The 14,722-nt window shown below is 42.4% G+C and overlaps 1 protein-coding gene across 5 annotated transcripts in view; it reads right to left on the bottom strand.

The window, feature by feature from the left end:
* Positions 1–346: 346 nt before the first annotated feature.
* The window catches only part of slc5a6a (solute carrier family 5 member 6a), a 28,532-nt gene continuing 14,156 nt past the window's right edge, over positions 347–14,722 (bottom strand). For 4 of the 5 annotated variants that reach the window (XM_021324398.2, XM_012878237.3, XM_036147106.1 and 1 more), the window contains exons 2-17: positions 13,156–13,391; positions 12,856–13,077; positions 9,794–9,859; positions 8,219–8,270; positions 8,025–8,092; positions 7,702–7,856; positions 7,449–7,589; positions 7,223–7,352; positions 7,055–7,143; positions 5,193–5,305; positions 4,994–5,061; positions 3,766–3,852; positions 3,492–3,676; positions 3,190–3,293; positions 1,421–1,542; positions 347–1,338 (exon numbers count right to left, since the gene is read on the bottom strand). In XM_021324398.2, coding sequence (XP_021180073.1) covers positions 1,138–1,338; positions 1,421–1,542; positions 3,190–3,293; positions 3,492–3,676; positions 3,766–3,852; positions 4,994–5,061; positions 5,193–5,305; positions 7,055–7,143; positions 7,223–7,352; positions 7,449–7,589; positions 7,702–7,856; positions 8,025–8,092; positions 8,219–8,270; positions 9,794–9,859; positions 12,856–13,077; positions 13,156–13,281 — 1,929 coding nt within the window. In that variant the 5' untranslated portion in view covers positions 13,282–13,391 and the 3' untranslated portion in view covers positions 347–1,137. The remainder of the gene's footprint in view (positions 1,339–1,420; positions 1,543–3,189; positions 3,294–3,491; positions 3,677–3,765; positions 3,853–4,993; positions 5,062–5,192; positions 5,306–7,054; positions 7,144–7,222; positions 7,353–7,448; positions 7,590–7,701; positions 7,857–8,024; positions 8,093–8,218; positions 8,271–9,793; positions 9,860–12,855; positions 13,078–13,155; positions 13,392–14,722) is intronic. The other variant, XM_036147108.1, reaches the window with a different exon arrangement.

Genomic DNA, 14,722 nt, shown 5'->3' with positions numbered 1-14,722 from the left:
ACTCCTTTCTAACTTAGCTTCTAACTGCGGTTCAGCTGGAGTATCCGGCTGGATTTATTGATTTTTTTTTTTTTTACTTCTTTATGTTTTTAATTGCCCTTTTATTCTATTAGTGTTACTCTAGATGATGTATTATATTGCTTATTTTAAGTTTTCTTTCATTCTCTGGACCTGTCCAGAACATTGGTCACATTGGGTGTGTAAAGTGCTCCAATTAAAGCCTGATTGGTTGATTGACTGAATGAATGTATTTTAACCAGAATTAGCTCACTGTGTCAGCAGTTCACAATGTCACGTCAAATGGCATTTATTTCTCTCTAAATATTTTATACACGTTTGTATTGAATTTCTTTTAGTAACTCTCTGTGGAGTTAATTTCTAGAATCTCAGTCATTGTTTTTCATTGGCTATTGTCATAATGGTTTAAAATGAGATATAGAGATTAATCTGAAAAATAAACCTAATTTTGAACAGGTGCATACTGCATTCATTGGTTTCTGTTCACCAGGGTCAAGATCAATATATTATTGTTGATCTGCCACTATGAGATGTCCCTCTGCTCTCATCACCACCGCTTCAGATCTATGGACCCGTTTTTACACACAGCTAAAAGATCTGATGGGCATGAAACCAAAATGCAACATTATTTACACTCTTATTATACGTCAGTCTTCAATTTAGTTTAATTATTCATATACTGTGGAATTGTGTGGCTCCACTTCAGCTATAAAAATAAATTAATTTAAGTGTGCAACGATTCCCTACCTGATTCTTTTCTTTCTGCTAAGGACTGGGTGGATCAGGACACTAGAGCATGAGTCAATGTGCATTGGAGCCGCACACATGTGAATAGACTCACGTCGCTGTGGCTGATATTGATCCCTACCTGCTGTGTGGTCACTGCTACTCCTCAGGCTGCAGCGGCTCAGTCTGAATGAAGCAGCAGCAGACGTTCTGTGCTTTCGGACCAGACCCATCAGTCTGCTCCTTTATTCATTGCAGCTTGTAAACCTACTCCAGCAGACGATCTATAATCTTTGCTTTGTGATTGATTCTGAAAACAGTTTTCTACCAGGGCGATGAGATCCAACAGCAGCTCAGGTCAAAGTGTGCGTGCATCTTGTGCGTCGTAAAGGATCATAAGGCCGTCTCCTGAACTGTGTGAGCCGTCAGCTGGCAGGAAGGCAGAGCCCTCTGTGTGTCCAAGTCCTCGTCCTCCGTCTGTGCTTTGTCTCTCTCCATCTCTCTGTCCTCTGTGGATGTGTCCTCTTTGCTGTAAGCTGCCCCGTTGCTATCCTTTTTGGCCATTTGATAGGGTAGTGTATTGATTTCTTTGGGCTAGAAAACAGAAGGAATGATAAAAGTGATTAAAACACTTGGAGTGCTGAGGTGAGCAGGAAAAGGTGCAGCAGTAAACCACCTTGGGGGTCAGAGGAGTGATGCAGCAAAGCTTCTCCTTGTAGCGCTCGGGCAGGAAGAACAAGAGTGTGCCGAGGACCGGGAAAACCGTTCCTGGGGTCAGCTCCTTCTCCTTCATAGGTCCTAATGCAGACAAGACGCATGAAGAGAGCAGCAGCTTCTACGCCGGTACATGAGAGTGGCAGGTTTCACAGGGTTGAAGTAACTCTGGAAGCAGCTAGTGATGCTAGCATCTCAAACCGAGTCAGAACGGAGTCTGTTTCATGTTAAGCGTTGATGTGCTGCTGGAAAGTGAAACTCTGGCTCAGTCTTGGATCTTTTCTTCCAGCTCTGCCCTACAAACTCCTGCTTGCATCTTTTCATCAACTCTTACCATTTAACCACGCTGCAGAAATGTTTCCTCACAGCACAGAGCTGCCATCACCTTTCACATTGGGACAGTGACAGTGTTAATTTTCCACCACACATGATGTTTTGCATATGGGTCAAAATTTCATTTTGGTCTCATCCATATTTGTTGTGTCTGGAGGCAAACTGCTAGCAGGACTTCTATGACTTTCTTGCCCCCCCGTTCCATAACGGCCAGGTTGGATTGGTGCAGTGCCAGCCCAGCATGCTCCCTGGATTCTTATCAGCTTGCCCAGACGATTATTTTAGGTGGACAGCCATGTTTGCGTAGGTTTACAGTTGTGATGTAGGCTACTCTTTTCATTCTGTTATACTGGAGTGAACGTTGCTCGGTGAGATGTTCAAAGGTGTCTCCCTGACCCGTCTGCTCTGTTCCTTGGTCTTTGTGATGCAGGTTGTTCTCTAACAGGGGCCTTTGCAGAACAGCTGGGTCTGTTCAGAGATTAAATTACATGAACATGGACTTTTATTTACTAAATGTGATTTATGAAGGTACTTAGGTGTCATCTACTTTTTATTGAGGGATATTGGAATAGGGTTAAATAATGAAAGACACATTAGCTACGTTTAACATGGACAAAACTAATCAGAATAAAAATGCGTCATGTAAACAACCCAATTAGAAAAATGTGATTGGATTAAGCTCAATCTGAATGAAACTGTAATCTGAATGAGATGGGTGGTTTATGGTGAGTGATAATGGGATCAGCATGCATGTGATCGCTGGTCAGGATCAAGTTATTCTGAATGTGGCACACTGACCTGAGTGTGCATGTGTGCCCAACGTAAACGTGATGTATTTCTGCTTAGAGTGGTGGAAATATGTCGGAGAGCAAAACTGGCTGGGTTCCCAATATAACCTCTCTATTCAAAACATTAAAAGGAGCCTAAAAATTATTATTTATTAAGTAACATTTCTACTGTAGTTAGAACCTGGTGCGAGTTCAGTCTGGGTGCTTGGAAGAAAAACCAACTTGTACACTACTGCTTTGTTAGCTACTTTTTGTTGTTCAGCAAAGACAGAAGTTCTTTTTCTGTGTTTTAAAGGGAAATTTGATGACTGCGCATGACAGAGAGGTTCTATTCTGGATAAAGCCAGGTGCATATAAACGCAGATGTGATCCGATTAATTGAGTATGTGCCCATATAAACGGTAAAATCCAATTTTTTTTTGTTTTTAATCCAAAAACATTCCAAGCCCACCGTGTAATTTTGTGCACATAAACATAGCTAATGTTTGGTGTTTTATTAGAGAAATGGGGGGAAATGAAGGTATATGAATAGTTTTGCCTGGTACTGGCCACAGACCCAGATCCATCAGGGCGAAGACAAAATGTTTAGGAGCACTGAACATGTTTGTACCTGTGAGCAGACTGACGAGCAGCCCCACCACCACCACCGTGGTCGAGTTATGAGCGCTGTACCACATGTAGGACAACGAGTAGAGGGCTTCCACTCCTGTTGGTCTAAATGAAGGATGCCAGAAACACATTCAAAGCATTAAATGTCTGCTTACATTTACATGCCAAACCTAAGTCTTTTCAGTCTCATTTAGGAAACAAGCTCAAGAAACCACAGGGTTGAAATCCCCTACTGATTCAGCTTCATTTCTGCTTTTCTATATAACCACAGGATGCTGTGTTACAGCACCTTGGATGTGTTACCTTGGTTTGGCTGTGGGGCTGCTAGCCAGGGAGGTCAGAACAGCAGTGGTCATGTTGTCGAACAGTGGCAGAGTGGTGGTGTTGAGGTGGGGTTCTGTTGTGGAACGAGGCATTCGCATCAAAAAGCTTCCGATCCCCACCCAGAAGGCCATAGCTAGGCCTGCTGCTAACCCGACGACTGCACCCTAACAACAGGACAGATCACAGGGACGCAATCAATAGGACACTGTCTTACTAGAATTGATTATTAAAGGATGTTTGAATTAGGACTTACAATTGAGTTCGCCCAAGGAAAGAAAATGCCCAGGCAGAAGAGTCCCAGCAGGGGACCACCCACCATCCCAAAGATACTGAAGGCTGCCTAAGGAAACGAAGCAGGAAGATCCAATGAATGGGGTGCTGATGCACACTAATACAGCACAGCCGACTGTTCACATCTTTAAAACCAGTAACCAACACCATCAAATGCCTCCGCCATACTATTACATACAGGAGGAAAAAAAAACACGTATTGCTTTCCTTAATTACCAAGGTTGGTGATTTTAATCACAGTCAGGATTTATCATCATCTCATGAGGAGGAGAACAGCATGAAACATGGCCTGGTCTATCTTCCTCTAAATCTACTCACCCCCCCTATATAACAGCGTTATCTACTCAAGATGCCACACCACAGTTTCTCATAGGAAGGTCCTTGGAAACTTGAGGATGGCTGTAATGAACTAGTGATAATCAGATGTTCAACCTAAGCACCTTCTAGTATCTGCTGAATGGTTCCCAGGTCCCTGGAAGATGTTCAACAATATGCTCAGAACTCTGCAGCTGCACGATGGAGTGAACGCCTTTTTTCCCTTCAACACTTTTCCTTTTGCACTTCAGCAGCATACAAAGTCCTCACTGCTTCAACTGAACTACGCTCCAGCATCTCCACCTATGCCTCTGATGCTACAGCAGTGAAATGATCACCAGGCGCTCCGAGGATGCTGTGGCATGCATTTCACAACTGAGGTGCCACATACACTGTACACATGTTCTAATAATGCCTCGGTGACAACTGTCTCATGCTATGCTAAGCAGAAACGTTAAGCCTCGCCATGCTGACTGCATCATGTAGTTTTAACACAATGATTAATTCAGCTAATATCACTTGACCAATTGGGCAGGATCAGACTGTGTACAGAAAAATCTAACTTTTACATCCAGATGATCCCATTGACCTTAATTATTAACTAAAAAGTTGAATAAGGCTATGACATCACAGCAAAGGAACTTATTCAGTCCTGACACAGTAGCTGAATCTAAATTCTACTCTTTTCCTCCCAATTACAGTGCAATATATAGAAGAGGGCATTATAAGTGACACACTTCATAGCCATTACAGGACTTCACATTTCACAAAATGCTTAGAAACATTATGACGGCAGCTTAAGACTCGAACTAAAAAAAGGAAACACCAGCTGTAACGTCTACCTATACATGGGCTGGTGAGGTTGGAATCGTTACCTGCAGCACAGATCCCATAATGGAGGCAACGTAGGCCATAGCCAGACACACCAGTCCATAGGCCAAAGCTGTGGGGAACGTGACAATGACAGACATTTTAAAAGTTCTCTCACCTTACAACCACACCAGCCAGAGACAAACCAAACAAATAACCTGCCAAATTTATCAGCAAATTAACTCAAAAATCCACTTGTCTTACCAAGTCCTTTGGACAGAAGAGTGGCCTTTGCTTCAGTCATATTGGGAAAATGGGGTTTTATCAGGTCCTCCATAGTTACTGTTGCTAAGGAGTTGAAAGCTGAGGAAATGGTGCTGGAGGGAGTTACAGAAATGAAGAAGAAAAAAATCTTTGTCATTGCAATGATACATTCCTCGGGTACAGAGACATTGTAGCCACAGCTGGCCTGGGGCAGACAGAGAGCAGTGAGACTGCCATGCAACACGTGCCAGCAGGAAAGGAGGGTGAAATGTCCTGCCCAAGGACACTGCGGCTGAGAGTGAAATGATGCAAAGTTTAAAAACACAAGGCTCCAGCTATCAGGGCTATTACTGACACATAATGACATTAACAGTTACCAGTGATAAAAGCTTTCTATTTGTCAGAGAGGGGATGAAAATGAGATCAATAAAAGACACTGAGGTTTATGGTGGTAGTGTGGGCTAGCTGAGCCCATCCCAAGTCATCGTCTGTAGACAGGTACTGAATGAAATGATGTGTGCTTAAAGGTTTAAGGCCAACAATAACAAACCAGTCAATGACAGCAGTGTACTTAGTTAGAAAAGAGAGCAAGAACTTAGAGATGCAGTTGTTGCTGTTGATCAGTGTAGAAAAGACATTTAACAGGAACTCAAAGAAATATTAAATAAAAAATGTCCTCAATGTTCCCAGAGTGTTTGTTCCATCAAGCTAAGCCTGAGTTCAGACTAAAATTCTGCAAAACTTTAAAAAACTAAAGCAAGACTACATCTCAGACTCAACAGACCTGTTACTCTGATAAGTGTTGAGGTTCATGAGAGTACAAGTAAAAAAGAACGACCCAGTGTGGCTTTGCTTCCCTGTAAAAAGTCCCCCTTTGATCGTGTTTATTCAGAGGACGCTGTTCCAGGTGTCTTGTTATTTTAAAGTGGGACGGTGTGCTGGCTGTGAAGAGAGCATCAAATGCATCAGGCTGGAGCCTGAACCAGCCATGGAGGAGGAGGGCTGATGAATTGGACCTGGTTTGCAGCCACGGGGGTCCCATGCAGCTGACCATAAAGTCCTCTGAACACCAAAGTATTCCAGAGAACAATGTGAGACCTGTCTGACAGAGGAACTCTGGCTCAGGGAACAGGTCAATGATCCAAGTACAATCTGCAACAGTATGGCTGAAAAAGAGAATCAAGCTGTTGCGATGACCTAAAGTCCACAGCTCAGTCTGATTAAGATGTTTTTGGAGGACCCTGAAGGACTAGTAAGGAGAACTAGATCAACAGAAGCACCAACATAAACTGCTACCAAAGTCCCTCCACATCAGGGTTTTCTAAGTTATTGAGGCAGGAAGGGATTGTTTTTTTACAAAGTTTCCAAGTTAAACAAATAAACTGTAAACTCATGAGCTGGAACCTCTTTAGATGATTTATAAGTTTGTTAAGGACAACGTGGTTTATTACAGACATTCAAAAACTCATTTTGACATTCAAAACTCCTGTAGAATTTTCCATACTGTCGCAATACAACCACAGTATTCAGTTTATTGGGGTTTTACGTGAGAGAACACAAACTACTGCATCATTACGAGGATGACAAAGTACTGCTCTTTTTCTTTTAAATGAAAGTTTAAAAAAGGCAGGGCATTTGTTTTCACCCTAACCCATTTATTCTGATTCCTAAAAATAAAATCCTAAGAGTAAAATTGATGTTTTAAAAACCCCAGGAGACAATATAGCTGAATAGTAAAACAGAGTGCCTTTAAGTTAGACCTTTCAGTAAAGCTCTTTTGTCCCACTGGTTTGTGGCTGATAGAGATGTCACCGCTCTTGGTTTGATCTCCAACTTCACGCTCCCAGTTTTAGTGCATTTACCTGAGTGCTCCACTGAAGAGGCAGGCCACAAACAGTCCAGGGAGGCCGGGCAGTTCCTTGAACACATCCATTACAAAGTACAGCACCATCTGCAGAGAGGAGAGCTCAGCATGAACAGGGCGCAGCACGCCTTCTAGAAGAATCCTTCATGACGACACTGGGGCTCACCTGGTCATTTGTTTTGACGTAGCCCTTGTCCAGAGGGCTGTCCTCCCCATAGCGAGCGAACATGACCAGACCCATCAGACAGCCCAAACAGAGGACTACCTGCTGGCACGGAAAAACTACATAGCAGGACCTGAGGAGGCAAAATGTGACAGAACTTTGTTTTTTTAACTTTTCCTTTCAAACAGGAGTGAGTCTAAACCTAGTGTGAGAAACCGTTCAGGCTTACATGACAGCTTCCTTCTCCGTGCGGGAGCTGAGGTACCTCTGGACCTGTGCCTGGTTGACGCCATACAGAGCCAACATAAGGAAGACTCCTCCAACACCTAATGTCCAGAAGGTGTGGCGCTCCAGAGGGTCTGGGTTCAGGCTACAGAGACACAGCACCTTTTCCAATTAAATCTCCAGTTATGATCCTAAAGTTGTTGCTCAGCAAGACTTTCTCTAACTGTCCTCCACGAGCCGACTCATTCAGTACTCACTCGAGTCCAGAAATGCGGCTGCCATTGACTGCTTTCCTCCACACCTCTGCCATACCGCCAGCCTGACCGGCTCCTACCACGATGACGGTCAGCTGCCCTGCAAACATCACCACCGTCTGGAACACATCCGTCCAGATCACTGCCTTCAGCCCCCCCTGGAAGACCAGAGGACAAAGCCAGGTCAGAAGAAGCAAAGAGTTGATTTGGCTTGTTCTTATTATTCGCAACCATTGTTTTCATGTTTAGCTGAACATTTGAAATATCTGTAAAATGTATTCTGTTACAAAAGATGACATAAGAGTGGAAAACTTAGCAGAACTTACCAGAGCTGTATATACGGTACACACTAATCCCATAGCCAACACTGCCCCCCACAGGTCAAAACCTGTCACTGCAGGTCAGAATAAAACCATATTGAGACTGAGCAGCAGCCTTTACACTGGCATAATGCAGAAATAAGAACTTACTGTGAGCTGGTAGTGCAATGCGTTAAAATCTGACAGAATCATGTATTCACCTGCATTAAGTGCCAGAGCCGGTGCATAAAGTACAACCCCCATATAAATGACCTGCAGAGAGAAACAACTGCAAAATTTAGAACCACAGACGGAAAAAATCTCAAAGTCATGAAATAATCCAACCGAAGCTCTTGTGAACGCTTTCTTACTCAATTTATCTCAATTTATCCAGGTTCAAAACCACACACTTACATGTACGTGTGTTTAGATGACCCATGATTGAGAACAGGAAAGAAACAATGTGGTTTTGAATTTATTTCCAATGAAAAATGGAAAAACTACGGCATATATTTGGATTCAGCCCCCTGAGGAAACACAGTGTAGAACCACCATTTGCTACAGTTCCAGCTGCTTTTGGGCTTTTTGCTCTTTTGGGGTATGACTCTACCAGCCTGTAGCAGGTTTTCCTGTATCTGATCCACAGCATGACGCTGCCACCACCATGTTTTCTTAAAGGGACGGTGTGTTCACAGTGATGTTCGGCTTAGTTTCTGCAAGATGGGCTCTTTGCATTCAAAATAAAATGACATTTTGGTCTCATCTGAAGGGAGGACCTACTTCTACATGTTTACAGTGTCCTTTACATCGCTTTTTGCTTCATTAAACGTGGCTTCTGGTGGTTTTCTTTCAATATTTTCTTGCCATCGTTTCATAAAGTCCAGATTTGTGGAGTGGATTGCCAATGGTCGCCATGCCTACGCGATTCTCTGGAGGATCTCTGCAACTCCTCCAGAGGTACTATGGGGCGCGTGGCTGCTTCTCTGATTAATGTTCTCCTTTTGTAGCCCGTAAGTTCCAACGTCCCTGTAAGTCCATATTTATTTTTGTTTTATTTAGATAATGAACCGATTAGACCACTGTGAGATGTTTAAAGATTGGGATGTGGTTTTATATGACCCTCACCCTGCTTTAAGGTTCTCTCTGACCAGTATGCTGTGTTCCTCGGTCTTTATAAGGCTGTTAGTTCACCAATGTTCTCCTACAAACCTCTGAGGCGTTCAAAGAACAGCTGAGATTAAATCACACCTAAAGCTGGACTCAATTTAATCTGGTGACTTCTAAAGACAGCTGCTTGGATTGGATTTTATTTAGTGGCATCAGAAAAAAAGGGGTTAAATTCAAATGTATGCCATGTTTTTAAAATATTTGGAAAAGAACTTTGGAATTCTGTGTGCTTTTCCTTCCAGTTAATAATTTTCTGTTTTGTGCTGGTCTGTCACATTAAAATCCCAGTAAAATATATTAAAGCTGGGATTTTAAGGTTGCAACATGTGCAAAAGTTGAATGAGTGGCAATGTTTGTAACGCGGCTGAGGATTTCAGCCCTCATTATGTTGGATGTGAAAATAAATCACTGTTTACACATTTCACCATTAGTTGTAAAGGAGTGATTCTGTTCATTTAATCTGGGAAAACATCAAACTGGGCAGATGTACAGTATAAAACTCTAAAGCAGTCACTCAAACTTTAAAAATGTGGGTATAACATTTGCTTGAAAAAGGTTTTAATCGGTCAAACCGATGAATTTATTCATTTGGCAACAAAAACATTGAGAAATGAAGCAGATCCAGATACCATCTGAAAGATGAAGGTCGCAGTCCCACATATGCGAACCGTCTTGTTAAAACGCAGTTCCAGATACTGTTGGTGAGAACGTAAAAGAAAAACAAACAGCTAAATGAAAAGTCCCGTAACATATCATCTCAGAGACAATCCGTGCTAGACGGTGGAGTGGATCGGAACTGTCACAAGAAGTTCTGATCAAAGATAGAAAGGATTTTGGCTGAAAGGACATTATTGCAGTCATTCCCCAGTAAATGACTGATCAGAGTGCGAGACAAATGTCCTTCATAAACATTTAAGATGAGAACATGTGCCTGTTCCAAAACCTTCTATGCCAAGGCTAGGACAGATAAGACAGATAAGATGTTCAGCTCTGAGATCATACTCGAGAAAGATAAAAGGGGGGAAGTATGAGCAACAGGGTCAGACAGAGAGTAAAAAGGCTTAAAATAATTTAATGAAGCAACCCATGAATGCATGATGCAGCAAAGTAAAACAAAAGTGCATGCACAATGAGCTCAACACAAAGACATCGCAGATGAGCTTGTTACATGGGGTCTAAAGACAAATAAGGAGAAAAACAGGGAGGAAGCGCTGCAGAAACTACAGCGCCCCTCCCATAATACTCACAGCCTCGGAAAGCTTTAAATAAGTTCATCTTTTATTGCAGTGGCATAATCACCCACTGAAACATTATTTAACATTTATCCAGCATTTAATCAAGGTTTATTCAGTAATTCAGAGAGAAAACCTAAAGTCTGCTTCAAAGTATAATGAATATAAACAATATATCTATTGATCAGAGTTTTTTTTTGGGTTCATTCTAATCAGTAATCCATAACTTCCTCCATGACACACAGGACAATTTCTTTTACACCCTCTTACAAGTGAACATGCCATTCAACTAAATAAAGATGAGTGTTGATCTTTATGAGTCAGGAAACTGCTACTCACAATGAAAACGTTACCGCCACAGAACTGTGATCAAAGAGGCAGGACGAGTTCATCTGGTTTGTGGATGGTGAGACCTAAAATAAAACCTTGCCAACCTGTTTTTATAAAGTGTTTGCTTTAATTATCTTACTAGTAGTTGAACTGTAATCCATGAAGAATTTCAGTTTCAATTTATAGCATTTATTTATGGAACAAAAAGTGGCTGGACTGTAGCACTGGTGACAGGAGAAACCACACTGCTGCCGTTGAATTAACTGCCCCGTGCAACCCCTGATCCCTGGTGTGAAGTCATTCTGTCCTGCATTCATTCTGCAGCCGCTACATAAGCTCCAACCTGGAGAAATGTTGTTAAATGCTGTCCTATTGCAAATGGCAGGAGTGTCAAGAAGTGGTTTGATTTTTTTAGTTCAATTAAATGTTGGTACAGTTGCCAAACTTACCCAGAGCCACAGCTCTGTTGATCCATCCATTCCCTTAGCTCTTAGCAGTAATGATTTTATGGGATTCTTTATAAATAAAATTGATTCCATTAAAAATAAAATAATTGGCATCCTCCCAAACATGATTACCTCGTCTTCAGTAAGTGAGGCAGCATTGGAGGAATCCTTAGAACCTACGCAGTGTCTGAACTGTTTAAAAGCAGTAGAGCTTTCTGAGCTATCTAAAATTTTAGCTTCATCTAAACCTTCTATCTGTATGTTAGACCCAATCCCAACCAAGTTGTTTAAGGAGGTATTCCCTCTGATCAGTGGTCCTATTTTAGACATGATTAATCTATCCTTGGTAAATGGATATGTACCACAGGCTTTTAAAGTAGCTGTTATTAAACCTTTACTTAAGAAACCATCTCTTGATCAAGATGAGTTAGTAAATTACAGACCGAAATTATACACTGTTTAAAGTTATTTAATGTTTATTAAATAACCCTCTGTCTGTTAAGTATTGTCTGGTGATAATCAGCTCTTAAGCTGATATCAAGACAATGGTTGAAAGGGATGAATTCAAGCACTAGCGATCTTTTAAATTCTATTATTTTAAATAATAGAATTTAAAATTCTTCTTCTAACATATAAAGCCCTTAATAATCAAGCTCCATCATAAATCAGAGCTCTGATTACCCCGTATGTTCCTAACAGAGCACTTCGCTCTCAGACTGCAGGTCTACTGGTGGTTCCTAGAGTCTCTAAAAGTAGAATGGGAGGCAGATCCTTTAGCTATCAGGCTCCTGTCCTGTGGAACCAACTCCCAGCTTTGGTCCGTGAGGCAGACACCCTGTCTACTTTTAAGACTAATCTTAAAACGTTCCTTTTTGACAAAGCTTATAGTTAGAGTGGCTCATGTTACCCTGAGCTACCTTTATAGTTTTACTGCTATAGGCTTAGGCTACTGGAGGACATCAGGGCCTATTTTTCTCACTCTACTGATTTCTACTGTTCTCCAGTTTTGCATTGAAATGACTATTGTCATTACAGCTTTTAACTTTTTGTTCTCTCTCTTTTTTTCTTCATAGTAGGTACACCTGGTCTGACGTTCTGTTAACCGTGACATCATCCAGAGAAGACAGATCACCAGCAATCACCATCTAATGTAGAACAGATTACTAGATCAATGTGTGCTTCTGTGCTTTTTTGTCTCTCTTGTTGTGTCTCTGTTCTGTCTTCTGTAACCCCAGTCGGTCGAGGCAGATGACCGTTCATACTGAGCCTGGTTCTGCCGGAGGTTTTCCTTCCCGTTAATGGGGAGTTTTTCTTCCCACTGTCGCTCCATGCTTGCTCAGTATGAGGGATTGCTGCAAAGCCATCAACAATGCAGACGACTCTCCCTGTGGCTCTACGGTTCCCCAGGAGTGAATGCTGCTTGTCGGGACTTTGATGCAATCAACTGGTTCCCTTATATAGGAAATTTTTGACCAATCTGTATAATATGATTGATTCTGACTTTGTAAAGTGCCTCGAGATGACATGTTTCATGAATTGGCGCTATATAAATAAAATTGAATTGAATTGGGTTTTTCCAGGCTATTATGCTGCTGCAATGAAAAAGGAATTTGTTTTAAAGCTTTAGGCACATGTTCTTTTTTGGTTGCTATGAATTGTGGGGGATGCTGTACATGTGGGTACCTCGTAGGCGCTGGACAGCCTAAGCCTGTAGAAGATTGGGATGAATACGTGGGCTGGGATTAGCAGGCCCAGAAAATAGGAGCAGCCGAGGAACCAGTACTGGGTTCCAAATGCATAGACCTCAGACGGAGCCCCCAGGATGGCCACAGCTGACTGAAAGGTGGCCAGCAGGGACAGGGACACAGGCAGGCAGCTCATGGAGCGGTCGGCCATCAGGAACTCCTGAGATAAACGGGATTTTCATGTCAGACGTAATGAAAACACATCCAGGTTCTAGGGGGGCCTAAGGTCTGAGGTTACCTGCGTGGTGCGCTGACGCCCGCCGGAGAAGGCATAGAAGAGGCCGATGCCGGCAGAGGCCACCAGCAGCAGGGCGAAGATTACGTAGTCCACTGTGGTGAAGTGCATCTGGACCACCTCCCCCATGATGCCGCTGGATTCAGGGGGTATGAGGACGGCGCCGATTATGATGTTGAAGTAAGCAGCTCACCCATGGTGACATTCACTGAGGGCCAGATGATGTTGAGCTTCTGAATCTAAGAACAACACAGGAATCTCTTTTACGAGGTTAATAACAGATGGAAACTGTCCAGCAGGCCTAATGCACTGCTTTTCCAGTCAGACAGCTTTTTATTGGCTCTGAATAGACAGAGCCTGGCCTGGAAGGATTTTACAACAGACACATTTTGTAACTAGTTGTTTCTGGGGCACTTGGTCAATCTTTAGCAGCCAGGAGGACCTGTTGAACTATGGCTCAACTTTTCTTTAACAGTTGGATCTGATGAAACAGCAGGAGGGACGGAGCTCTGTCACCTGATAAACCTGTTAAAGGCACTTTGTAGAAACCACTGGACAGCATTTTGTTATCTGCTACTGTCTTTTTGGCCCTCATGCTTTCTGTGCACCTCTTTTGTGGCAGGAGACTCATAAAATATGGTAAAGTAAAGAGGACTTCCTCCATCTGAATATAAACATTCTGATTAGGAGCCCAAACGTTTCACCAACAAAGGGACACCATCTCTCAGTGGGGCCTAGTAGATACAAGGAAACGTTTTAGGGCTGAATCCATTTAAAATGCACCTATTCATAAAACCAGTCTACAGAACAGACTGAAACAGGTGTGGGGGGGACATGCATTATATTAGATCATGAAAAGACATGCTAATGATCTGCCAAAACAGACGGACACGATATGGGGCACGTTCTATCCTTTGCTGTTCTATGTTTTGGCACAGGCTCAGATGGATTCTTTTCATTTAGGCTGCAGGGCCGGTTACCCAGGTCTTATTGGTACTGTGCTCCCTTTAAATTAAATTACATTGAGTTAGTCAGATGGAGCGTACTTCAACCAGGGGCGGTTCTAGACAGGGGCCAACAGGGGCCCTTGCCCCTGTTGGCCCCTGTACTAAAGACATAATACTAAATACATTTCTTACAATGATATGTGCTGACAAAGATACCGTAGCTGATTTGTCACTTGGACCAATTGTATGTTTTACCTTTACAGTTTTACTCTAACAATAATTTAAAAAATGTAGCTGTTTCATGTTTAGCTCCAGCTGTATTGAGATAGGATCAGGGTCAGCAACCTGCAGTTCAAGAGCCACAATTGGCTCTTTGGCTCACTTAATATATTAAACGATGAAATATCGACCTGTTTATTTTGTTCTGTGCCTCTATGAAAAAACACTGGCCCCACCCTGGCCCTCCTGCTTAATTTGGTGTAGAACAGCAACTAACTTCAACTATTGAATAGGTCAACATATTTCTCAAATTCATTTGTAGTCCATACATTGTTTGTAAAGCTAAAACAAAAATTTCCCTAGTGGCCATCTTGGAGTAAAAACAGGTGCAACTCAGTAGAGAA

The sequence above is a fragment of the Fundulus heteroclitus genome, chromosome 15 (genome assembly GCF_011125445.2).
Source record: "Fundulus heteroclitus isolate FHET01 chromosome 15, MU-UCD_Fhet_4.1, whole genome shotgun sequence".
Taxonomy (NCBI): Eukaryota; Metazoa; Chordata; class Actinopteri; order Cyprinodontiformes; family Fundulidae; genus Fundulus; species Fundulus heteroclitus.
This window is presented reverse-complemented; position numbering and strand designations above follow the sequence as displayed.